At 43.9% G+C, this 24,701-nt stretch overlaps 1 protein-coding gene across 1 annotated transcript; it reads left to right on the top strand.

The window, feature by feature from the left end:
• The first annotated feature begins 1,624 nt into the window (after positions 1 to 1,624).
• LOC123826726 (nmrA-like family domain-containing protein 1) lies at positions 1,625 to 22,695 on the top strand. Its single transcript, XM_045850738.1, has 5 exons — positions 1,625 to 1,757; positions 8,320 to 8,558; positions 10,246 to 10,495; positions 13,410 to 13,600; positions 21,422 to 22,695. The coding sequence occupies exons 1-5, from the start codon at positions 1,718 to 1,720 to the stop codon at positions 21,599 to 21,601; spliced, it is 900 nt and encodes a 299-aa protein (XP_045706694.1). The 5' UTR covers positions 1,625 to 1,717; the 3' UTR covers positions 21,602 to 22,695.
• The last annotated feature ends 2,006 nt before the right edge of the window (positions 22,696 to 24,701 follow it).

Genomic DNA, 24,701 nt, shown 5'->3' on the forward strand with positions numbered 1-24,701 from the left:
GCAGAGGGTTCCAGGTATCCCTGAGATAGCTGCTGTTTTCAGCATCCCTTCATTTGTGCTGCACAGTCCATGCCTTCCAGCTTCCTTAGAAACCTAGTTACATTCATTCAACAAATATTTTCTGTGCACCTACTATGAGCCAGATATAGCTATAGTCTCTGGATCTGTACATATACAAGTGAATAAAACAAAGTCACTGCCATCATGGAGCACACAATGTAGTTGGGGGGGTGGAAATAAACATATGATTAAAGAAATCATCTATAATATGTCAAGTCATAAGTGTTATGAAGAAAAGTAAACAGAGTGTAAGGGATGGAGAGAGCCACTTTTAATCCACAAACACATTCAAGTCTTTCCTGGTGAAATAGAATTCCATTTCATTTTGTAACTGCAGTTCACTCTCACTTCCTTTACAGAAAGGCTCCTTAAAAAAGACATCTATACTTGCTTTTCTTACTTCCTCATCTTTCAATCACGCAATAAACTGCGGCATCAAACCCAGGAGGTTCAGCTCTGATCTCTCCCCCTGAGCCCCGCTCCTGCTCCTCCATTGCCTATCCAGTTGGCAGTTATTTTGGCTCCTTTCTCTTCCTTGCTTTCCCTTTTGCCACATCCAAATCAAGGACTGGATCAGTATACTTCCTAAACATCTTTCACTTTACCCTCATTGTCACTGCCTATATTGGTTTACTAGGGCTGCCATAACAAAGTACCACACAGTGGTCTGATGAAACAACAGAATTTATTGTCTCACAGCCCTGGAGGCCAGAAGTCCAAAACCAAGATGTTGGCAGGGATGCTTCCTTCTGAGGGTTGAGAGGGAAGATCTGTGCCAGACCTCTCTCTCCTTGGCTTGTAGGTGGCTCTTCATGTTCACATGGTGGTCTCCCTGTCTCTTCACTTCATCTTCCCTCAGTATTTGAAATTAGGATTTCAACATATTAATTTTGGGGGGGGATGCACAATTCAACCCCAAACACTGCTCTGTTCTAACCTTTGTTATTTCTTACCTGTATCATTTCTTTAGTCTCCAGCATGGTCTTGTTTCAACTCAGCCTCCACCCTGCTGCCAGAGGATCACATAAAACCTGCTGTGGCTATCAGAATAAGTCCAAGCTCCTTGCCATGTCCACCAGGCTTTTTGTGTTCTGGCTCCCGCATCCTTCCCAGTCTTCTCACCACTCATGTAATATTGTTGCAGCCATCAGGAACCCTGTATCATTATTGCCACGCCCTTGAACTTGGCTATGTGTGGTTCCTCCTGCCTGGGATGGTCTCTCATAGGGTCTTTAGGCCAGCTCCAGCATCCCCTTCTATGAAAAACCTTCCCTAACACCTCCAGTCTGAGTTTGGTGTTGTTCCTCCATAAACTATGTCCCCTCTGCCATTCCTCTCTACTGTACATTTATTTACTAGTTTATCTCCCTTGCAAGATCTGGACCACCAGGGCCTCTAGTGCAATACCTGGTACACCAAAGGCCCTCAATACACATTTGCTGAACACATGAGTAAGGGAACAAATTAATCCTGTTTGGAAAATTGCAGTGTCATAGTGAGTAGGCTAGCTGGTAACAACAAAAATTACACAAAGGAGGAGCAAAAAATTATTCAAAGGAGAGGTGTGGTTCATAACTCTCACTCTTGAAGGGAAACTATTTCAGTTGCTGTCACTGCTCTGAGGGAAATTCAGCTACTACACTATTTGTCCGGTAACATGACCAGCAAGAAAGTAATTGCAGTGTTTGGAGCAACAGGTAAGAAAAACTCCTCACTATGAAGTGCATCCTGACTTGGTTTACTTTCCTGTCTTGTTTTAAAGTCAGAGCCTGCCAGTGTGGGCTGAACAAAGAGCCCTCTGGAGGAATGAAGAAAAGTGTCCTGTTGCTTGATTTTCTGATGTGGTAAAGGGGCTGGGTGATTTGATTTTATTTGTCAGAAATGATCTCAGTGGGACATGGACAACTGACATAGTCTCAATCCTGTGCTGACTTGTTGGTATCTTTCATTTTAATATAAGCTATATGCTGGAGACTTTTCTCCATGCACTTCCTGACAAGTAAGAGGAGCAAGTGTGAGAGGCCCGTGGGTTTGCAGGGGATGTCTCATGCCTGACCAATACCCCAGCGATTCTGAAACGGGGGAGTGGGTGGAGGTTAGGAGAATGTGCTGAGTGAGTTTTCTCACGGGGACAGCTGTGCGGACCTTAACTGCCATCTCTGCTTTCAGTCTTGCCTCCTTGATAATCTGTTCTTTATAGCCAGAGCCATCTTTGCAAAATGTTCATCTATTCAGGCCATTCCTATGAATAGGAATCTGTTCCCATTTCAGCCTCTTGATGATCCATTTGAAACTATCAGGTGATGACGTGCCTCTGCTCAACACCCTCCAACACCCCCACCCCATCTCACTCCAAGAAAAATGCAAAGTCCAGCTAATGGACCCCCATCTTCTACCCTCCCCTTTTCTTACTGTGCCTTTTCCTCAAGCACACTGCCACCTTAATTCCTTTGCACTGGCTGCCCCTTTAACCTAGAATAATCTTCCTCCAGTTACCCTCACAGCTTTCTCCCTCATGTCCCCCAAGCCTCTGATCAAATGTCACCGTCTCCGTAAGCACTTTCCAGAACTTCACATGTACCATTGCAACTCCACCCCACCCTGCTGCTGTGTGGCTGCCCTGCCTGCTTGATTTCTCTCCACACTAGAATAAGTATAAGCTCTATGAACAAAGGAATTTTGTCTGAAAAGAGGAAAGGATTAAAGCAGAAAGAAGAGAGAAATATATTTGCAAAAACCAATAGCCAGTTATGACAGAAGCCAAAAAACTTATATGTATGACCCTGGACATGAACTAAGGTGGGGGAATGATGGTGGGAGGGGAGATACAGGGAGGAGGCGAATAAAGGGGAGAAAAAAAATGGGGCCACTATAATAACATAATCAATGAAATATATTAAAATTTAAAGTAAAGAAATGGAGATCACATGGAGGGTTATTGGTGGGGATAGGGAGGGGGGAGAATAGGGGGAAAGGTACAGAGAATAAGAAGTGTAATTGGTAGTTACAAAATAGACAGGGGGTGTTAAGAATAGTATAGGAAATGGAGAAGCCAAGGAACTTATATGTACGACCCATGGATGTGAACTAAGGGGGCAGAGGAGGGAATGCTGGAGAGAATGGGAGCACTGGGTAGAAAGGTGTAAAGGGGAGAAAAAAATGGGACAACTGTAATAGCATAATCAATAAAATATACTTTAAAAATATAAAAGAAAAAAGGTAAATGGGACATGGGGATGACTGTATAAGGCATTAGGGTGAAGGTGAGAATATTGTTTTTTTCTGAAAGAAATAAGAAGCCTTTAAAAGATTTTGAGCAGAGGAGAGATCAAAATGACTTCTATGTTAAAAGGATCATTTTAGCTTCTGTTTTGCAAAGAGAGTGCAGGGGGCAAGGGCTGAAGCAGGAAAACCTTTTAAGAAGCTGCTGCCCTAACCCAGCCTAGATGACCATGGCTTTCACGGGTCTGGTAGCAATGAGGTGGTGGGAAGTGATCACATTCCAGATGTATTTTAAGGAAAGCTAAAACAGGGTTCACTGACGGACCAGATAACAGGCGAGAAGAGAGGAGTAAGCAATGACTTCAGAGTGCTCAGAGCAGCTGGAAGAACACGTTGTGCGATCACTGAAATGAGGGAGACTGTGGTGGGAGCAGGTCAAAAAAGGCCAGGGGCTCTGTTTTAGTCTCAAACTTGAGTTGCTGCCTAGACATCCAGAGTACGCAGTTGAATGAGAGTCTTGGGAGTGGCTCTTAAAAGAATCAGATTAGATGTGTCAGAGTTGAAGAAAGTTGTTTCCTACTTTACTAAGGGAGTGGACGGATTACTTTATTGCCCAGGTCTTGTCCCTACTTCAGTTACCATGGAGTTCTGGGTGTGTTTGGGAGTTTGAGGTAGGATTGCCCAATTTAGTAGATAAAAATATAAGATGCCTAGTTAAATTTGACAGGGACATGTGTTAACTCTTACCTTTGTATGCGTTTGCACATCAGACTCTGAACAGTGCTTGCCATTCAAATGCACCTGTAGACAAAAAGGGGGTTCTATGGAAAGTTACCTCCCAGGGTCATCTGATCACAAATCTCTAACTGGTCAGGTCATGGTGGGTAGGCATGCCCAGGCACATAACTTCTTTAGTAAAAGGCTTATCTTTGCCTAAAGCTAGTCCTGTCCATTGCTTCTTTGCATCTAGGTGCTTCTTTAACATGCCTTTGAAATAAGCCTTAACCACCCTCAGGAGAGCACATAATCTTGTTAACTATCCTGTAATCCAATTCCTGCTTTGCTTTCTGCCACCTTGTATCTTCCTATGTTCTCTCCTTAATTTCAAGTGCATAAAAGAAACTGCAAAACTGTTATTCTGTAGAGTATTTGAGATCTTGCTCCCTGGCATATGTCATCAGTTGGCTCAAATAATATTCTTTCTTTCTTTCTTTCTTTCTTTCTTTCTTTCTTTCTTTCTTTCTTTCTTTCTTTCTTTCTTTCTTTCTTATTTTTAAAAAGAGGAAGGGAGGGAGAAAGAGATGGAAAGAAACATCCATGTGTGATAGATACATTGATAGGTTGCCTCTCACATGCGCCCAACTGGGGAGCTGGTCTCCTACCCAGGCATGTGCCCTGACTAAAAATTGAACTGGCAACCTTTCAGTTAGCAGGTCTGCACTCAATCCTCTGACCCACACCGGCCAGGGGAGCTTAAATAATTTCATTATATGTATGAGAGCTCAAACTCATAAAAATTCACTATAGCTTCGGCTGTTTCTTATGTTGGCACTGTCTGCAACATGGAATCACCTGGTAGGGAACTGGACCCAAGAGAGAACGGTCCAGAACAAGCAAAGAAGCTCTGGGACAACTGAGGTTGTCTAGAATGGATACTCTGGGGCTGCTTTTATGGGTTCATAGGTTTATGTCATGCTTTGCTATTTTAAAGGAACCGGGCCAAAATGGATAAATTCCTCTCCTGGTTTCTGTCTTAGTAAAACATTAAAAGTGACAGTGGTTAAGAGAGCCAGTCCTGGTTTAGGTCCAGTTCCTCTTATTCTTTCATACAGGTCCAGGCAGGACTGTTCACCTCCAAAGGTATGAGTTAAGAGCACAGAGGTTTCACTCTTTTCATCTTTCTTTCTTTCTTTCTCTCTCTCTTTCTTTCTTTCTTTCTTTCTTTCTTTCTTTCTTTCTTTCTTTCATTCATTCACTCATTCATTCCTCCCCTGAACTTGTCAGGTTTTGTACATGGCCCATTTTCATCCACAGTTCAACATGTAGATGTTGAAAACTTGGAGTTTGCCAGAGAATAGTCTCAGCACATGGTTGGGAAACAGGGATGAAGAGTAAGCAGTTTCTGTCCTCAAGGAGAACCTAGTTTAGTAGGAGGGTTGTAAGGAAATAATTACTATAGTCGATGATATGGACTGAATTGTTTCTCCCCCCAGAATAATTCATATATCCTAGCCCTAATTTTTGTACCTCTCTAAATATGACTGTATATGCCAGTAGGGCTTTCCTGAGGTAATTACATTAAAGTAAGGCCATAATAGTGGTCCCTAACCCTATGGAACTGGTGTCCTTTTAAGAAGAGGAAATTTTCGTACACACAGAGACAGACAGGAGGGGCTAAAGTGCACAAAGCAAAGACTGTGTGAAGACACAGAAGGCTGTCCATCTGCAAACCAAAGGGAGACATCTCAGGAAAAACATTCACAGCAACACCTTCATCTTGGGCTTCCAGCCTCCAGAACAGTGAGAAAATAGATTTCAATTGTTTAAGCCACAATCTGTGGAATTTTGTTATGGCAGGCTTAACAAGTTAATAGAGCCAACAAATATTTTGTATTGAATTTTTATTTTTATAGATGTGCATATAATAGTTTTAAGTCTACCTATAAGTCTTACAAAGAAACCCAGCGGACCCTGCCCTACCCTTTCCACATTTAACTCTTCTGTTTCTACTGGCGTTTGTCTCCATATTTCCCAATAATGTGGTATTAGGCTGTTCCTTGATTTTTCAGGTTAGATATTATTCATTGTCTGTAGCTCCCCTATATCCCCAGCCCCAAGCAGTACTTCCTGTTTCTCACCCTCCCCATATAATTTATAACAATTTGTGTTTTTCATATTGATGATGGACTAATAATGGACTCTTATTATGACTATGTAATTATTGTTCATACTTGAGCCATTGTAGTGTGCACTTTCTTTTCTCATATAATTTATTGTTTTCCCTAAAATTAATAATTGTCTTTATTTTTTATTTGTTTCATTTTATTTGTACGTATCACTCATTTTTTCCTTTAATCTGTCTGTTCTGTTTTTTTTTTTCTTTCCACGGAGGACTTCCTCTTGGAATGCTATATTTTTCTATTTCAGTCTTTCTAGGATTCTCTCCCCTATTATTCTAATAATTCTCTTTGCCTTTCTCCTGGGTTTGGTTTCTGTTTCCTGGGCTCCTCTTGTTTGCTTTACTTTGTCTTTTTGCTGGAGCACAGCTTCCAGCAGCTTACAGAGAAAGAGTACATAGGAGTTAAATTTTTGAGATCTTGAGTTTCTGAAAATGTCTTCATGAAGAATGATTAGAATCAATTGATCATTTGGCTAAGTTTAAAATTCTAAACAGAAATTAATCCCCCCTCGCCCCCTCCCCCACCCAAATAGCATTACTCCATTGCTTCCAGTGTTATAAAGAAATCTGGTGCTATTTTTATCCCCCACCTTTGAATTAACTACCCTTCTACCAAAGTTTGTAAGGTTTTTTTATTCCCAGTGTTCTGAAACACCACAATTATGTAAATAATAATGTGGGACTTTATTTATGCATTGTGCTGGGTACTCAGTGGCCCCTTAGCCTGGAAGGTCATGAGAAAGCCTTGAACTCTGGAGAATTATCTTCTTTGATAATTCCATATGTCTATTTTCTGGAATTCCCCTGGCTCCATCTTCTACGATCTCTTTTCTGGTTCCCATTTCTATGGGTTTTTTTCCTTCTAATCCTAAGATATTTCTCCAATTTTTTCTATTGAAAACTTATTTTTGCTATAATAGTTTAAATTTCTGAGAGCTTCATCTTCTCTTCCGGATGCTCTCTCTCCTTTTCTCCTGCTTCCCGCTCCCTTTTTGTTGGTGCGGCATGCAGATGGAGTGTTCTGAATGCAAAACCTTTTCCAGTCTCTGAAAATATTAATACTTTAAAATTCTCTTCACTGTATTGTTTGTTTCCTTATATTATTATATTTGTATTATTTTGTTTATTTTGGTTTTGTTGGAGGCTTTCTTCAAATATCTGGTGACCTTTGGCTGTCTGTTCGTATTTACTACTAGAGGACTAAACTTCAGCTGAAATCCTTGGGCAAAAGCAGAGCTCATTGAATTGCAGACCCTGTAGGGTTATCGGTGGTATATCAGTTGGGATTCCACAGGAAACAAGTGCCACACTCTTTCAGAAAAGCCAAAGAAAAAAATGGTGGAAAGGGAAGAGACCAGTAAGGAGCAAGTAAGCAACAGGAGGAAGAAGCAGAAGGTAAGAGAGATGACCAAAGCCCAGGGAGAGTAGCAAAGATGACCGAAACCTGCCCTTGGGTCTCCTGCTGATGCCTCTCATTGGCCAGACCTAACCTGAGAGCAAGTGAGCCTATTGATGGGGTCCACACAGGTAAGCCTCCCAGGGCATTAAGCAGGTGAAGGTAGATCTGAAGGCACAAAAAACATATTCAAGACAGGTATGCAACCAATTTGATAGAGGATCCCAAATGTCAGTAACTCAGCACAGTGCCTGGCGTATATCAGAGAGCATTCAGTATATACAAGTAGAGCAGATAAATTAGGCAAGTAATGGTCATATCATTGATGGCCTTAAATGCCATAAAAAGAAACTTAGCAAGTTTTCAACTGTGAAAAAAAATATAAAATAGGAAGCTCTTTTGAAAGTAAAATTGTGTGAAGAACCTCAAAATAAAATCTGTAATCAGATAAAAGTACATTTCCCAGTTGAATCTGGGCGGAGGGTCTGGCACCCCACTCCTTTGGCCTCCTTGTTGCCTCAGGGCTCTCCCATTCTTTCTTTTCACTGTGGATTCTGCAAAGGTGCCTCTGGCGAGGCTGCAGGAAATCTATTTTGAAAACCACTCTTGCAAGCCATGGGGATGCAGCCTGAAACAGTTACCACAACAGCTGTATTCTGAATAATGGGGCTTCCTGTCTAACTGTTCTGTAGTGAACATTCTTCCTGATTTTTCCTCTGTCTCTTCTTCCCCAATACTGCAGGAGCTCAGGGTGGCTCTGTGGCCAAGGCCATTTTGGAGAGCAACAAGTTTGCTGTGAGAGCTCTGACCAGGGATGTGACTCGACCCAGCGCATTGGTGCTCCGTGACCTTGGCGCTGAAGTGGTAAAAGGGGACCTGAATGATGAAGCATCAGTGGAGGCTGCCTTAAAAGATGCCTATGGGGCCTTTGTGGTGACCAACTTCTGGGACCATCTCAGCAAAGAGAAAGAAGTGTGTCAGGTGGGGACACCTTTGAGCATCTCTTCTTACCCTGGCTTCTGTGCCCTCCCTTGAAGGGGATAGGCCCTCAGTCTGGGCAAAATCACAAACATCACTCCACAACATCTCACTGGTATTTATGAAATATAGGTACTTCCAGTGCTTGTTAGAGATGGCTTTCATTGTAAAATCAGTGTTATGCAGCACACACCCACACTCAAGACCTCAGAGATTGGAGAGTGACTGCGTACCAGAGCCAGTCATTAAATGCTCCCCATTTGTTTGCAGATGACATACGAAGGGTACCCCACAAATTAAGGTAACTCTGAAGCGAAGAGGGAAGAACAAAAATGTCATGAGTATATTTATGCTCTGGCAGAGAATCTGGGGAGAAATCAGTAATGGGTACATGGAAAAGGAGCTGAACAAACAAGTAAACAAACCCACAATGATTAACATGAGGGAAAATAAAATTTTGTAGAAAAAAATAAATGCAACCATAGAATGTTACATGGTTCAACGTCAGCTGTGTGTAAGCACCGAGAATTGATCTATCCCGAAACTATGATATCAGGAATACACATATGTGTGTGACAGTGGTGATGGACTGTGTGTGAGAGAGAGAAAGAGAGGGAAAGGGGAGTGCTAAAACGAGACCTCATCTTTCATAGTAGGAATTTAGTAGGTGATATCTTAAATGGAAAAAATCAAGAATTAGCAGTGCAAACGTGTTGTTTAGAGATGAACAGCAAAAACAGATGAAAGTGGTTACTTCTAGAGAGTAGTTATCAGCATGGGGGCTCAGAGAACATCTTTGTCATTATAAGTTCTACCCCCACCATGATGGTACTATTTGAAATTACATATAGGTATAAATTGGAAAAATATGAAGATTAGATTTGAAAAATGTAATGCATGGGATCAGTCCCTTGCAGAAATGGCACAATTAAAAATATTAAGAACAGAATTGAGCCATTTCAGGAGTGTCTGTTAAATTAATTATACCATTTACAGCTTGTCTTTTAGTGATAAACTTTGGAAGGGCTTATTTTAGGAACTCTGGGTTCTAGTTCTGATATTCACTCAATGTGAAGTCCAGGGGCACTGAGTCACTTCTCTGCTTCACTTTCCGCATCTACTAAACCAGATTAACTTTATCTTCTCTGCTTGCTACATGGGGCTTTGTCAGGAAAAGGAAAAGAAGAAACCAGTGGAGAGAGAGGGGGAGAGAGAGATGAAGGTGCTTTGGGCATTTTGGAACTAAAATACAAAAAAGAGAATGTGTGTGTGTCTCTTCATTATGCTCTCAATTTTGAAATGGTGTGCAGACATAATTCATTCCCAGAAAACATTATTACACTATATATTGTTTTCTCAGGCATCCCTGAGCCTCATATATAAATAAACGTGGCAGCTGATCACAAAGATACTGATAGCTCAGGGGAAGGGACCAAATCTTCCTGACTGTTCCCACCAGGCTGCCTCTTGGCCTCTGATGAAGTCCAGCATTTTGACACGGTGGAGCCTCTGCCCCCTAGTGCTGGTGGCCTCTCAGATGGTAACTTGAATATATTTTGATGCTGAAAGAGCTTCCTCTCTAAGGAAAACAATAAGAAAAAGAGGGGGTAAGGGAAGCCAGCACTTGCCCTCTTGTCCATCCATATGCAGAAACAGTGATCTACATAAAGAATTTACATTTCTCTCTCAGGGAAAGTCGGTGGCGGATATCGCCAAGCGCCTGGGTCTGAAGCATGTGGTGTACAGTGGCCTGGAGAATGTCAAGCGCCTGACTGGTGGGAAGTTGGAAGTTGAGCACTTTGATGGGAAGGGAGAGGTAGAGGAATATTTCTGGTCCATTGATGTTCCTATGACCAGCGTCCGCTTGGCAGCTTACTTTGAAAACTTCCTCACCATGTGGAAGGCTGTGAAAGCCTCTGATGGAGATTACTACACATTGGGTAAGTGGTAGTTTGCAGTGAAAGTAACCAGACACCTGCTGTCCTTCCTTCCCCCGCCCTCTTGCCCTTCCCTCCCCCATTTCAGTGGACATCTATCATTTGAGTGCCTCCTGCGTGCTTAACCTCTGTGTGAAGTGCTGAGAGGGAGACCGCATGGTTTTTTACTTCACAGAGGACTGCTTCTTGGGCTGGAAACACAAAGGATTTCACTTCCAGTCTTAGCAGTCTGATGCTCTTTGTATAAGTAATTAGCTATGTGACCTCCAGACTTAGTTTCCTCATGTCTAATGGAAAAATTGGACAAGATGACTTCTAAAGGCCCTTCTAGCTCATCCATCTGAACTTTCGTGGCAACAGGAAAGCCATTCTTCTCTTGACCTGCGTCCCATGATCAGAGTCTCTAGAGGGGCCCTGACTCCCCAGAGAAAGAGTCTGATTCTGTAGGTCTGGGCTGGGGCCTGGAAGATTATAGTTTTAACAAGGATTGCTAGTAATTCCAATGCTTCCAGTCCACTGGCTGGAATTCCCCTGCCCTTTGGAGGCATTTTCTTTGCCCAGAGTGCGAGGTTGCTCTGTGGATTGGAGGGACAATGGGAGCATCAACAGCACAAATTCAGTCTTTTTTCCTTGGCACATAGTTGAGACTTATCAGAGGCATAACTAGTGGCAGTCACAGTCAACCCGGAGCACCTGCCATACTACAGACGACCTGAGTAGTAGTTCAACAGGTTACTAGATAAATGTATAAATGTGACACACTGCTTTTTACTCCCACTTCCTTTCTTCCTACACCCTCACCAGGTTTCAGAAGCCAGCTCACTGACATTTCCCAGGCCCCGAAATAGGACATTGGAGTCATCAGTTAAATTGGCCTGGGTAAAGAGGTGATGCCCTAAATTACTTCTGGTGCCCGGTTCCATAGCAGGCCCCAAAGTCTGTATAGCCCAGTCTTAGGTATTCCTGAGTCTCAGGTATCGCTCTCCATTGTAGAAATAGCTAACGCTTACTAAGGGCCCGGCACTGCACTATTCACCTTCATTTTACAGATGAAGAAACTGAGGCAAGATACATTAGGTAACTTTCCAAAGATCACAAATAAGGCAGCACCAGGACATGGAGTGTGGCAGTCTGGGTCTAGAACCATGTTCATAACCATTGTCTCATGGCTGCTTTTAATCTCATCCCAAGACCCTCAATTCTCAAACAAAAACAGACTTCAAAGGCAGAACAGGCTTAGCTCTGAGGGCCTTAAAAAGCACAAACTGCTTTACAAATATAAAATACAATTATAATTTAACCTGAGCAGGTAATTTGCCTACCAAGAAATTGAGGTGCAAAGCTAACTTAGCTACAAAAGACTAAGTATGAAATTTAGTCCCCGACTGCTAATCCCGAAGTCACTTTTACAATGGACTGAAATTCACAGACCTTGATTCTTGTCCTGGCTGGTTGCTTCCTAGCTGTGAGGCAGCGGGTGAGTCAGCGGGTGAGTCAATAGGCTTTGTTTCTTCATTTAAAAAAAGAGAGTTCTGGGGCTAGACCATGTCCACTTTAGGTTCCAGCCTCAGGATTCTGGGATTCTGGGGATCTGCGAGAGGCTATATCACACTGTAGGAGGGGAACAGGTTTTGGAGTGACATGTGAGGGTTTGAACCCACTTCTGGCAAGTACCTGATACTCCTATGTTTCAAAGCTGTTTTTAAGATTGAACCAGCCAATATTTTTGTTTGTTCCTCCTTTCATCCATTCAATAAATACTTGAGGGCTTTCTGTGTGCCAGTCATTTACTGGGGAATCAGAATCAGTAATAAATAGTTCAGAACAAATAGCTCTGCCCTCGTGAAGCTCTTTTTGGGTGAAGGAGATGGATTACAAACATAATAGATGAGTAAGGCATATTGTATGTTAAGAAGTAAGTACCATGTAAAAAAATAGGTCAGGGTAAGGTATATGTGGAGTGCTAGCAGTAGGGTGATGGCATGTGAAATTTAAACAGGCTGACCAGTGGGCCTCTTTGGGAAGGTGACATCTGAGTACCTTCTGCTAGAGCTAGGTGGTGGGCTGTGTGAGTTCTCAGGAGAAGAACACTTTGGGAAAAGAGAGCAGCTCGTGTGGCTGAAACAGAGCAAGTAAGGGAGAATAGGAGGAGGTGAGGCCAGAGTTAGCAAAGGTCTGGTCCCGTAAGGCATTGCCTTGTCTTTTAAGGAACAGAGGGCCATTGGAGGGCATGGGCAGACATGGTGTGAGCTGACTTTAGTTTTACAGGTTCACAGAGAGACCATGGGAAGGCAAGAATGGCAACAAGGAGACCAACCATGCAATAATCAAAGTCAAAGACAGTGGTCCAAGGTGGCTTGGACCAGGGTGGTAGCAGTATAGATGGTGACAAGTGGTCAGATTCTGGACATGGGACTTCCAAAAAACCCAAAAAGATATGGGATGTAAGAGAAGTGTCGAACTGACTCCAAGATTTTTGACTTGGAGAGACTGGAATGGTAGAGTCGCCATTAACTGAGATGGGGAGTTCTGCAGGAGGAACAAGTTGTTGGGGGACATAGGAATTCATTTGGGGGCACATTGAGTTTAACATGTCTATTAAACAGTCAAGTAAGGATGTTGAGTAGGAAGTTGAACAAATAGAGTCTGGAATTCGGCAGAGATGTCTTGGTTGGAGACATGACTAACCATACTTTGCACACAGCAGATTCTTGGTAAGTGGTTGCCTTTTTTAAAAAAACAGTACTCAGGCATTATGGTATCATTCTCAAACAAAACATTGTAACTAATTGTGCATAGATTATGGCCACTCAGTGTTACATTGCTTTCCTATACCTTTTGTTTAAGTGGTTGAGTAATTCAACTTGGTGAGGATGTGATGTAATTAGCTATTTTTACCTTTTTTTTTTTTAACTAGCACTGCCTATGGGGGACATACCAATGGATGGCATCTCCGTTGCTGATGTTGGAGCAGTTGTCTCTAGCATTTTTAATTCTCCAGCAGAGTTTTTAGGCAAAGCTGTGGGTCTCAGTGCAGAAGCATTAACAGTACAGCAATATGCTGATGTTTTGTCCAAGACTCTGGGGAAAGAAGTCCGAGATGCAAAGGTGAGTTCTTAGGAGACATACACACGATCACAAGAGTCCACCTTGGGTCACGCCCCACTGACTTACAAATTCTGGTAGACTTTCTATGAGTTTAGGCAGGCTTCAGCTTAGGCTGTCAGAGGAAACTGAAAAGAATTTCAGTTCCACAAATCTATCTTATATTAGTGCACTTGAATCCCACCTATGTGGCTTCATTTCTTTGACTTAGGGCTAATCAGCTCGTTAAACTAAAATTGCTGTCGGGTGGCAAGAATTTAGAATCTGAAGACCGAGGTACAACATTTTCGTATACACCACCCAGCTCTGCTCCTGTAAGCAGTTACACCGATCACGCCAGTCTGCCAGAGCTCCCTGGTGTAGCGCAAGGTACTTAGCCTCTCTGTGCCTCAGCTTCCTCATCTGTGAAGTGGGATAATAGCATCTACCTCAGGGTGTTCTTGTGAAAATTAGAGAGAATATATTTAAGGGTCTTAGCATAGGGTTTGGCACATATATCAGGTACCGGTTGCTATATACCAAGTACCTATTATGTACCTGGTGCTGTCTTTGAGGAGTTTATAGCAAAGTCAGGGTGAAAACGTTAATGCAAGTGACGTCACAGTGATCAGTACAAGATGGAACACCATAGGTGCTTAGTTGTGTTGTCCACACTACGGTGACCACAGAAGGGTAGGAGAAGGCTTTGTGGAAAAAGTGGTTCTGAAGTGGTCCTTGAGGCTGGGCAAGACTGTGCCTAGGTGGAAGGAACAATGGGGCTGGCTAAATTCTAGAATTTTAAATCCTCCCCTGGCTGGATCCACATGAATGAACCCGAGGCAGTATGAGGAAGGGAAGTAAATCCTGACTCTGTCCTTATCTGTCTGTGGAATCTTGGTAAGTTACTTAACCTTTCCAGCCTCAGTTTCTTCATATGCTAAAAAAGTTATTATAGGTCTCTAATAGGATTGTTATCAGGATGAAATGAGGTATAAATGGCAGCCACTTTGTAAATACTAAGCCCTCAATAACTGATCTTGGTAGAAATTGGGTGGGAATGGCCTGGCTGGAGCATGGATAGGACAGACCTTTTACAGAAAAGTGAGGAGCTGATGATAATATGCATTACCAGCCATTTCTCCAAAGCAGGTGTTGGTAAAAGGAAGGAGAACAGGGCTTCTGGGAAGGAAGTGTGTGTTCCTGTGTGCCCCGCAGAGACCCTCAGGGCTGAAAGGAGGACCCATACTTCTTTCAAGCTGGCAGGCCTTGAGTAACCTGGCTCTTTGCCTCTCTTGGCTGCACTCTCTTATCTGTAAAATGAGAGTCTTGTTTGGATGATTTCTAAGGTCCTACCCAGCACCAACATCTCTCTAGTGCAGAGTCTGCAAATTAGGACCCACCGCCTGCTTTTTTAAATAAAGATTTATTGGAACACAGCCACACCATTGTTTATATATTGTCTACAGCTGTTTTCATGATATAACGATAGAGTTGAGTAGTTGTGACAGAGCCCATATGACCTGCAAAGCCTTAAATGTTTATACCTAGCCCTTTAAGAAAAACTTTGTTGACCTCTGCTCTAGGATGTTTCCTGGAGTTAGAGATAGAAAGCTGGTTGTTGTTTTCATCTGCAACTCTTGGTCCAGTAAGTCTTGAGTCTTAAGGAGGTATCTAAATTCCCAATTCAGCATCAGGAACTGGAGCTGAGAGAAGGCTAAGAAAAAAATTTTGGAAACTATTGTAGGTGTTTTTAATGAAGAAAATAAGTTACCCCCAAACCCAAGAAGACAGTCAATCACTGAAAAGATGGACTCATGAGAGGATCTACAAAGCCACTTTTACCTGGGTTCAAACACACTTCTCAGGCTCTGGCCCCTCTCCCAGGGCATACACATTTGGGTCTTATATTCCCTTTGTTTCATGGGGTTTGAAGTCTGTAAGAAGATGGGGAGAAAGGTGAAGGGGTGTGAGCATATGGTGTGTGTGATCATTCTCAAGGACTGGGTATGCTTTTTTTTTCACATCTTAATATTATTCTTTTCTTTTTAAAATTATATTTTACTGATTATGCTAATACAGTTGTCCTAATTTTTCTCCTTTGCCCCCCTCCACACAGCACCTACCACTTCCTCAGGCAATCCTCCCACCATTGTCATGTCCATGGGTCATGTGTATGGGTTCTTTGGCTGCTCCATTTCCTGTGCTGCACTTTATATCCTCATGGCTATTCTGTAACTACCTGTTTGCACTTCTTAATAACTTCACCTTTTCACCCATTCCACCACAACCCCTTCCCATCTGGCAACCATCAAAATGTTCTCTGTACCCATGATTCTGTCTCTTCTTCTTGTTTGCTTAGTTTGTTTTTCAGATTCAGTTTTGACAGGTATCTACTTATTGACATTTTATTGTTCATAGTTCTGATCTTCTTCTCTTAAATAAGTCCCTTTATCATTTCATATAATAATGGTTTGGTGATGATGAACTCCTTTAGTTTTTTCTTGTCTGGGAAGCTCTTTATCTGCCCTTCAATTTTAATGATAGCTTTGCTGGGTAGAGCAATCTTGGCTGTAGGTCTCTGCTTTTCATGACTTTGAATACTTCTTGTCAATCCCTTCTAGCCTGCAAAGTTTCTCTTGGGAAATCAGCCGACAAGTCTTATGAAACTCCCCTGTAGGTAACTATCTGCTTTTTTCCTGCTGCCTTTAATCTCCCTTTATCTTTAACCTTTAGCCTTTACTTGTGATGTGTCTTGGAGTGGGCCTCTTTGCATCCATCTTGTTTGGGACTCTGTCCTGGACTTGCATGTCTCTTTCCTTCACCATACTAGAGAAGCTTTCTTTCATTATTTTTTCAAATAGATTTCCAATTTCTTGCTTTTTCTCTTTTCTTTCTTGCACTCCTATGATGCTAATATTAGATTTTTAGAAGTTGTCCTAGAGGCTGCTTACTCTATCCTTGTTTTTTTTGTATCATTTTTTCTCCTTTTTGTTCTGGTTGGTTGTTTTTTGCTTCCTTATGTTCCAAATCCTTGATTTGATTCTTGGCTTCATTCACTCTACTGTTGTTTCCCTGTAAATTGTTCTTTATTTCAGTTAGTGTATCCTTCATTTTTGACTGGATCTTTTTTATGACGTTGAGGTCCTCACTAAGTTCCTTGAGCATCCTTTATAATGAGTGTTTTGAGCTCTGCATCTGATAGATCACTTATTTCAATTTCAGTTAGCTCATTTTCTGGAGTTTTGATCTGTTCTTTCATTTGGGCCTTGTTTCTTTGTCTCCTCATTTTGACAGCCTCCCTGTGTTTGTTTCTATGTATTAGGTAGAGCTGCTTTGACTCTGTGTCTTGGTATTGTGGCCTAATGTAGTCGGTGTCCTGTAGGGTCCAGTGGCACAGCCTACACTATCACCCAAGCTGGGTACTTGAGATGTGCCCTTTGTGTGGGCTGAGTACATCCTCCTCTTGCAGTTGAGCCTTGATTGCTATTGGCAGGTCAATGGGAGGGATCTACCTGGGCCAGTCAACTGCAAGGACTGGATGCCTTGACCACTGACCACCACCCTCTGCCCTCTGTGGAGGATCAGCTGTGCAGGAGCAGGGTGGTGGTGTTCCATTGTGGTCTGTAGCTGTACACTGGGTGCTCGGGCTCTGTGGTTTCCCATGTGGTGCAGGCCAAGGTCAGCCCCCACCTGTGTTTTTCCCAGGACTACCCTGTCTGAGCTATCAAAAGTTTGAGATGGCTGCTACTTGTGCTGAGCTTAGAGATTCCCAGGTGAAGCCAAGCTGGCTGCTGCTAGTGCCAGACCTGCAGCCACTTAACAGGTACAGGGGCTGGGGACTCACTGAGGCTGGCTATTGCTTGTTTGAGAGGACTTAATAAATTGTGGAGCATGGGCCAAGACCAGCCATTCACATGGAAAAGCAGGTTGGGTGGGTCCATAAGGTGGGTGATTTGGAGTCTCTGGGGATCTCCAGGGCAGGGAAATGATGTTAGCCAGGTTTATGGAATCTCAGATATGGCACCAGCCTGCTGCCTCTGTGGCTCTGTGAGGACAGGGTTCAGACAGTGGCCTCTGCCTGCCTTTCTGTCTGGGAAAAATCTGTCCCCCAGCTCTCACCTTCATGCCAGGTACTTCAGTTCTTCCCTGTATGGCACTTGTGCCTTTCAAGCTGCTACCCTGGTGTTAGAGCTCAGAGGAAGTGAGTCTAAGTAAGTCCGTGTATGGGTTCTTTAAGAGGAACTGCTTGGGACTCCAGCTGTTTTTTCCACCAACTCAATCCCCACTGGTTTTGGTAGCCAGAAGTTGTGGGGACTGATCTTCTTGGCACTGGAACCCTGGCCTGGGGGTCTACTGTGGGGCTGGGACTCCTGGCTCCTGAGATATACCTCCCGAATTTTTGTCCACCACACATGGATGTGGGACCAGCCTGTTTCACATGTCTGCCCCTCCTACTGGTCTGGATGGATGTGGTTTTTTAAATTCCGTAGTTGTGAGACTTCCATTCTATTCGATTTCTGAGTAATCGTTGTTCTGTATTTTAGGTGTAATTTTGATGTGGTTGTGTGAGGAGGTGAGCCGTGTTTACCCATGTCGCCATCTTGAATAGTTTCTATTTAACTGATGACTGTGGCATTTTCTCTTTCATGTTCAGAAAATTGTGGCTGTTTTATAAATTTCTTCTTCAGCCCTCATTGTTCTTTATGTAATTTCAGTAAATTTTTCTCTTTTTCTCCTTTTGTGTCCATTAATATTTGCTGAAGAATCAGAATGCCATCTCAAAACAAAAAAGCTACAGCAACTGAAAGGACTTAAACTTTATAGTTCAGAAAATGAGGCACAAAGAATTTAAATGATCTGCTTTAGATCTGCAATCAGTGGAAGAGTTAGTATTATAATAACAAGGTATCCTGAGTCCTGGTCCAGTTCTCTTTCTACCCCTCCACCCCAATAATGGGGATCTAATTATGCAGAAGAGTATTTGCATGTTGAAGCAGCTTGGTAGAGTGGGATTTATTCACCTTTTAACTGGATGTTCTTGGCCAAATCAGTTAGTCCTGATGAAGAGCATAGTTTCTTCTTATGGAGGTAACCTGATTATCTCTATTTTTACTTTGGCCACTAGGAAGCTCAGAGCCAAACTAGCAAGTCTACTGTGGAAACTGTAGTCCCCTTTGGCATGCATAATTGTATCCTAATTCTATTCTCCCCCAACCTGCTGTCTTGACCTTCTAACCTGATTTCCTATTTTCTTGCTCTGATTTATTTGTTTCATTTTATTTTACTGCTTTTTGCATGTATTTATCATAAGCTACAACAATTATTTATGAAACAGGTGGTATATAAATAAAGAACACCAGAATGTTTGAAAAAGTTGTCACTGACCATCCTGATGAGGATGAAAACAGTGTCATAGTTCTGAGAAAATGTTGGTGGCTGTGGTATTTGCTTTCTTTTCCTCCCTGGTCCTCCTGTCTCCCTAACCAATTCATCCTAGTCACCTCCACCCCCCTCTCTCTGTGGCTTTGACTGTCCCAAGCAGTGATGGCTCATCTCTGTCTCCAGCCTCACCCAAATTCACAGATGCACGCCCTTATCTCTGACTTCTCTCTTATTGGATGGCTCCATCTGAATGTTCAACAGGTACCTCAACTCAACGTGTTCCAAACAGCACGGGCCCTTGCCAGGCAGCTCAGCTGGTCAGAGCTTGTAGTTGAGCCTTGGTTCCTCTTGGCAGGTCAATGGAAGGATTTACCTGGGCCAGTCAGCTGCAAGACTGGATGTGACCACTGACCACCAACCTCTGCCCTATGTGGAGGTTTCTTTAATTCCATAGTTGTCAGACTTCCATTCAACTCATTTTCTGATGGTTCTGAGTGATGGCTGTTCTATGATTTCATTGTACTTTTGATGTGGCTTTGCGAGGCGGTGAGCCATGTTTACCTGTGCCGCCATCTGTTGTGGACACTCGGCATAGTTTTGGATGGCTCAGGGCCTTCCAAGCATCTCTCTCTCAGTCACAAGCCTGATCCCTGACTATTCTTGATATATCAAATCGTTTCACAATTCAGCAGAAACTTTTCTCACACCAAAAGTCCTAAGGCATTAAAATCTGGGAGTTCTACAGAATGGTTAATGCTGTTCTTAGTGACTAGTCAGATTTGAAGGCGCTGCGCAGGGTTCCTGAGTAGGGAAATGCTTAGGCCCCGTGATGCTCTGGGAAAGGATGCATGTGGCCACAAGGTGGCGCTCTAGCCTCAGCAGTCTGACTTTTTCCCCACTCTGGTCAGAAGCAGGCCATTTGCAGAAGTGCTTCAGTGAGTCCACGGCCCTGAACAAATTCCATTCAGGAACTCTGGTCTGGCTGAAAAATGTCTGCCCAACCCCAAAAGGAACATGGTCCTCTCAGAAAGTGAGACGCAACAAGACAAATCTCTTTCCTTCAAAAATCTGCAGAAAAGAATCTTTTATTTTCCTAAGGGATAGTAGTTACCAGTTACAGGATGAAGGAGTGACGCGAGGAGACAGACACCTCCGAAGTCATCTTCCGTGCTGCTCATGTGGTCTCCTTACTGAACACTTCATTTTCTCCTGATTTCAACATAACAAATGCTTATTTCAGAAAACACAGAAAATTATAAAAAAGAAAACAAACATCACATACTTTAGTTTATCGGAGATAGCAACTGTTAAGACTTGCCACATTTTCTTCTAGTCTTTTTCCAGTATATATATGTTTATATCTAGCTTTCTTATTTAACATTGTATTACCAGCACTTTCCATTTTGCTAAAGTTCTTCAAAAACATTAATTTTAATAGCTGCATAATATCCTTAAAGAAGATAGACTATCACTTATTTTGCCACTCCTTTTTTTTTGCATGTGTAAGTTATTCTTGAATTTTTTATTGTTGTAAGTGACATATATCAATCATTGTTTTATATGAGTTGCTTGTCACATTTTTCTGAGACCAAATCGCAAGGTTCGGTCTCAGAAAAGGTTCGGTCTCAGGAATAGCAAGGTTCGAGTTTACCTCTGGGGGCCAAAGACAGATTACACTGGATCCAATAGTTGGGAATGGTTTTTGCTAATTCAGATGGGGGGCTATTGATCTAGTTAGTGTCTGAGGGACTCGGGGCAGGTTCTGTGGAAGGTGACGGAAGGCAGCACAGTGAGTATGTGACGTGCCTGGCAGAGTCTGGGATGGCTGAAGTCGAGGTGCTCATTTCTAGCCAAGGAGGGAAATGAGGGCGAAGGGACCTCAGCCCGGAGGAAGGGACAGAGAGCCTGGTGCCAGGGTGAGCGGGAGCCTTGACGCTGCGTGGACGGCCAGGCGGGAGGGCTGAGGGGCTGCTGAGGGGATCCCTCGAGGAAATGGATGTGAAAGCTGCTCAGGTGAAGGGGGCACAGATCCACAGTACCTTTTCCAAAATGCCTGGGGCCAGAAGCAATTCAGCTTCCAGAAGCTTTCCGCTTTCAGACAGGTTATGTTCTATATCTACCATGTAAAATCAGCGTCAGGGGCGGGGGCAGGAGCCTGCAATCAAACACCTCAATATCTCTGCAGAAAAATACATGACTATTTCCACTAAGTGGGATCACTAAAGATCATAACTAGCTTCACATAAGTTCAGATCAGCAGTAGTTCAGAAAAGTCCGTTTGCTGTCAAATTGCTTATTTAAGAAACTTGAGAGTTTCTTGGGTTTTGGAGTTCAGCTAAAGAACTATGGACCTATCTCATCATTAAGGTGAATAATTTGTTCTCAAACTATTTTCAATGAGAGCTAAAACATTTCCTTTTTTTAAAAAAAAATAACATATTTTTTAAAACTTGTTCTTCAAAGATCACCCCAGAAGCTTATGAGAAGCTGGGATTTCCCGGAGCGAAGGAAATGGCCGACATGTTTCGATTCTATCACATGAAGCCAGACCGTGATGTCCAGCTCACCCACCGACTAAACCCCAAAGTCAAAAGCTTCAGCCAGTTTATCTCGGAGAACCAGGGAGCCGTCAAGGGCATTTAAGCTATTCAGACAGCCCCTGACCACGCAAATGTCTCCTCCGTGATTCTGGTCCTCTTCACAGCACATCTCCATTTTAGAACAGAAAGGTTAGAATGCAACAGAAAGGTTTGCGACACTGAAGGCTTCCCCGAAGTTCTCTCTTAAGTAGGAAACGTGGAAACAGCGACTGAACATAGTAATTTGAGTCACATCTAACTTTCCAGCTACTGATAGGTTGGGACACCTGTGTGGTTAGGTAAGAAGCCCCAAACCACCCAGCACCAGCGCCTCCCAACAGCCAGGTCCCCCCAGCCCCCCACGGGTCTGGCTGGAGGAGCCTGGAGCACCTTCCCCCACACAAACCCGGGGGCGGCCACTCAGCCTTCTCCCGCCCAGTGACCCTGAGCCCTGGCTCTGCAACTCCCCTCGGCAGCTCCAGCCGTTTTTCAAGTGGGTTGTCACATTCTTAGTGAACTTTTAAGTAATTTAAATTTCTCAAAAATCTTTTCAGGGAAACTTCCGGGGAGCACGACATCCAATGAACAAGCACAAGTGTTAGAGACTCTAAAGTTCAGTTTTACTTCAAGGTTGACAGTTCCTTCTCTGGTTCATTCACTAAATCATCTATTGAATCATTCAATTATTCATCTATCCATTCCCCTATTCTTCATTTAGGCTTTTCACAACTTTATTTTTAGTTCCAGTGCTGATGGTGCATTTGCAGACTTCTCTCCCCTCCGCTGTGTTTTCTTATCAGACTGGTCCACGCTTCAAAGGCCGCCACGGCTCCTATTCAGCTTGTGGTTGGCTTCGTGTCATGCTAGGGCAAGGGGGCTATCTACCCATTTAGGTGAAAGCAAAACCCAGAGGCTCTGCAGTGGGTGAAGGCAGGGCTTGAGGGAAGAGCTGGGGAAAGGTAAGGAAGTGGAAAGAGGAGTCGATGGGAGGGCCCTGTAGTATCTTTGCATATCTCTGGCTGAGCGTTTTCTACACTGCATTGTAACTGCCTTATTTACTAGTCTTCCTCTTGGCTGTGAGTGACTTGTGCTCCTACCTATCCTGGTGCTTGGTGCATGACAGGAGATCAATAAATGTTGGTTTTCTAAATGAATGAATAAAGTTAATCGATCATATCATTGCAAGAAAAGGGAAATCAATAGGTATCTAGAGTGGAGAGTGGTAAGAACCAGCCACTGGTACTTACAGGGCAAGGGGCCATCCACTTGGCGGGGGAGGCAGGCAGGTAGCAACTGGGGCTGGGAGCAGCAGAGCGAGGGTGGCATGGCGGTGCCTGGGGAATAGGACACGGGGGCTGAGGATTTGACTCAGAGGAGAAGGAGTCTTGGAGATGCCAAATATTAGTCTTTTTTGGTCTTGTAAGGCATCAGGTGGTACACTTGTGTGAAATCAAATATTTTGAAGTTATTGCAGACAAATTTTGATCCTTGGGAGGAAATTGCAGTCCAAGTGCATTTGAAGACCACTCTCCTTTTCAAACCCTGCAAGCAGTAAATTCAATGCAACTCAAGCTTTCATCATGCCTGGGAAACAGGTCTGGGTAAATTTCTAAAAAGGGAAAAGCAAAACAAAACCCTAAACTAAAAATAGGTGGTTTATTACTCCTCTGGGTGGGCCAGGCAGGAGGAAGGGCTGCTGTTTCCTAAGTAAACCTCAGCATCCCCTAAATGGGGGGCTGTCTGCAGGCTGGCAGGTCTCCTGGCCTCCTTGTGTGTTCGTTGGATGGCTGGTTGGTTCAGTAGCCCTGGGCCAGCCCTGCCATTGTTCCTACAAAGCACAAGAAGCTCTTTCTGAGTTTAGAAGTGAAGCTTTCAGGGGCCTATCCGAAATGCAACTGTGTCTTTTAAAGGGCCCAGTTTGCATCCCCACCTCACTTGACCAATAAGGGGAAGAACGGGGGACATTAGTCTAAAACATTTTATATTTGTTGACTGTAGACATGGGGTGTCACCACCGTCTTCTCCTCTCTCCCACTGACAGCCTCCAGGCCCAGGGAGAGAGAGGCTTCCGGTTGGAGTGGCTCAGAGGAGACACGCAGGCACTTGAGAGAGGCATAGAAAGTGGAAATGGGGCTGTGAACCACTGTGAACAAAACCACCCTCTGCTGTCCAGGGAATGGGTTGGGTGGGGGTGGGGCCGGGGGCGGTGGAAAAGAAGGGATGCAGGAGACCTCCCGGTGATTCTAGAAATGTTCCTAGAAACCCACGCTGTGAGGTCAGATCGGGATCTGGTCAGATGGGAGTCCTGCCCTGCCCCTGACTGGCTTTGTGAACCTGGGCCAGTCACTTGACTTCTGTGGGCTTTGGTTTCCCCATCCTCCCACGCGGCTGCTGGGAAGACTCAAAAACTAAAGGTATGAAAAGCACTTTGGACAGTCTTTAGTAGATAGTAAGTGCTCAGTAAACAGTAGCTGTAATTATTATTGAGAATAATTCCTGCCCTTGCTGCCTTCACACAGCACCCCAACCTCGGAGGTGCCGTGGACTGCTCCCGAGGTCTGTCCAACACCATCTGCTCACCCACTGGTGGCCTCAAGTGCTTGGCGTTCCCAGGTTCCTCATGTCCTGACTGCCCTCTGCTGGTGGGCCTCGTCCCTGCCCATCTTCCTGTGCCCGCCACTAGATGGCAGGACGAACCTAGCATGAGAACCGGTCACACGGACCTCACCCCTGGTAGATTCCTCAGGGGCCTTCCAGAATAAGGCTCATGCCACGGCCCTTCAGTCTCTCTTTCAGGCTCTCTCAGTCACCCTCCACGGTCATTTCATTGAACATGTTCTGGGCACCTTCCCTGTGCCTGGCACTGCAGGATTACGTGCCTTCTCTGTGCCTAATTTGGGATTAAGGAAAGGAAAAGAAGAGACAAGGTACTATTTAAAACTCCAGCACTGGCCCAACCCACCGCAGAGGGAGCCCCCTACCCCAGGCCAATGGCAAGCGTGCTGCGGAAATGCCCCCAGGCGCCTGCCCCTGGAGCATTGGGCACACTACTCTCCAGCCTGGGAGCCGAGGCAGAGACTGCGGGTGGGGGCTCCTGCAGCTGGCTCTCCACCATCATCCTCTCTTCTGCTCAGGAGACCCTTCCAACTCTGGAGTCCCATCAA

Source organism: Phyllostomus hastatus, unplaced genomic scaffold, assembly GCF_019186645.2.
Source record: "Phyllostomus hastatus isolate PE091 unplaced genomic scaffold, TTU_PhHast_1.1 phas_contig_86, whole genome shotgun sequence".
NCBI classification, from domain to species: Eukaryota; Metazoa; Chordata; class Mammalia; order Chiroptera; family Phyllostomidae; genus Phyllostomus; species Phyllostomus hastatus.

Coding starts and splice junctions, on each gene's coding strand:
- LOC123826726 (XM_045850738.1), top strand. CDS start 1,718: ATGACCAGCAAGAAAGTAATTGCAGTGTTTGGAGCAACAG. Junction 1,758..8,319: donor TGCAGTGTTTGGAGCAACAG/GTAAGAAAAACT, acceptor CCAATACTGCAG/GAGCTCAGGGTGGCTCTGTG. Junction 13,601..21,421: donor AAGAAGTCCGAGATGCAAAG/GTGAGTTCTTAG, acceptor TGTTCTTCAAAG/ATCACCCCAGAAGCTTATGA.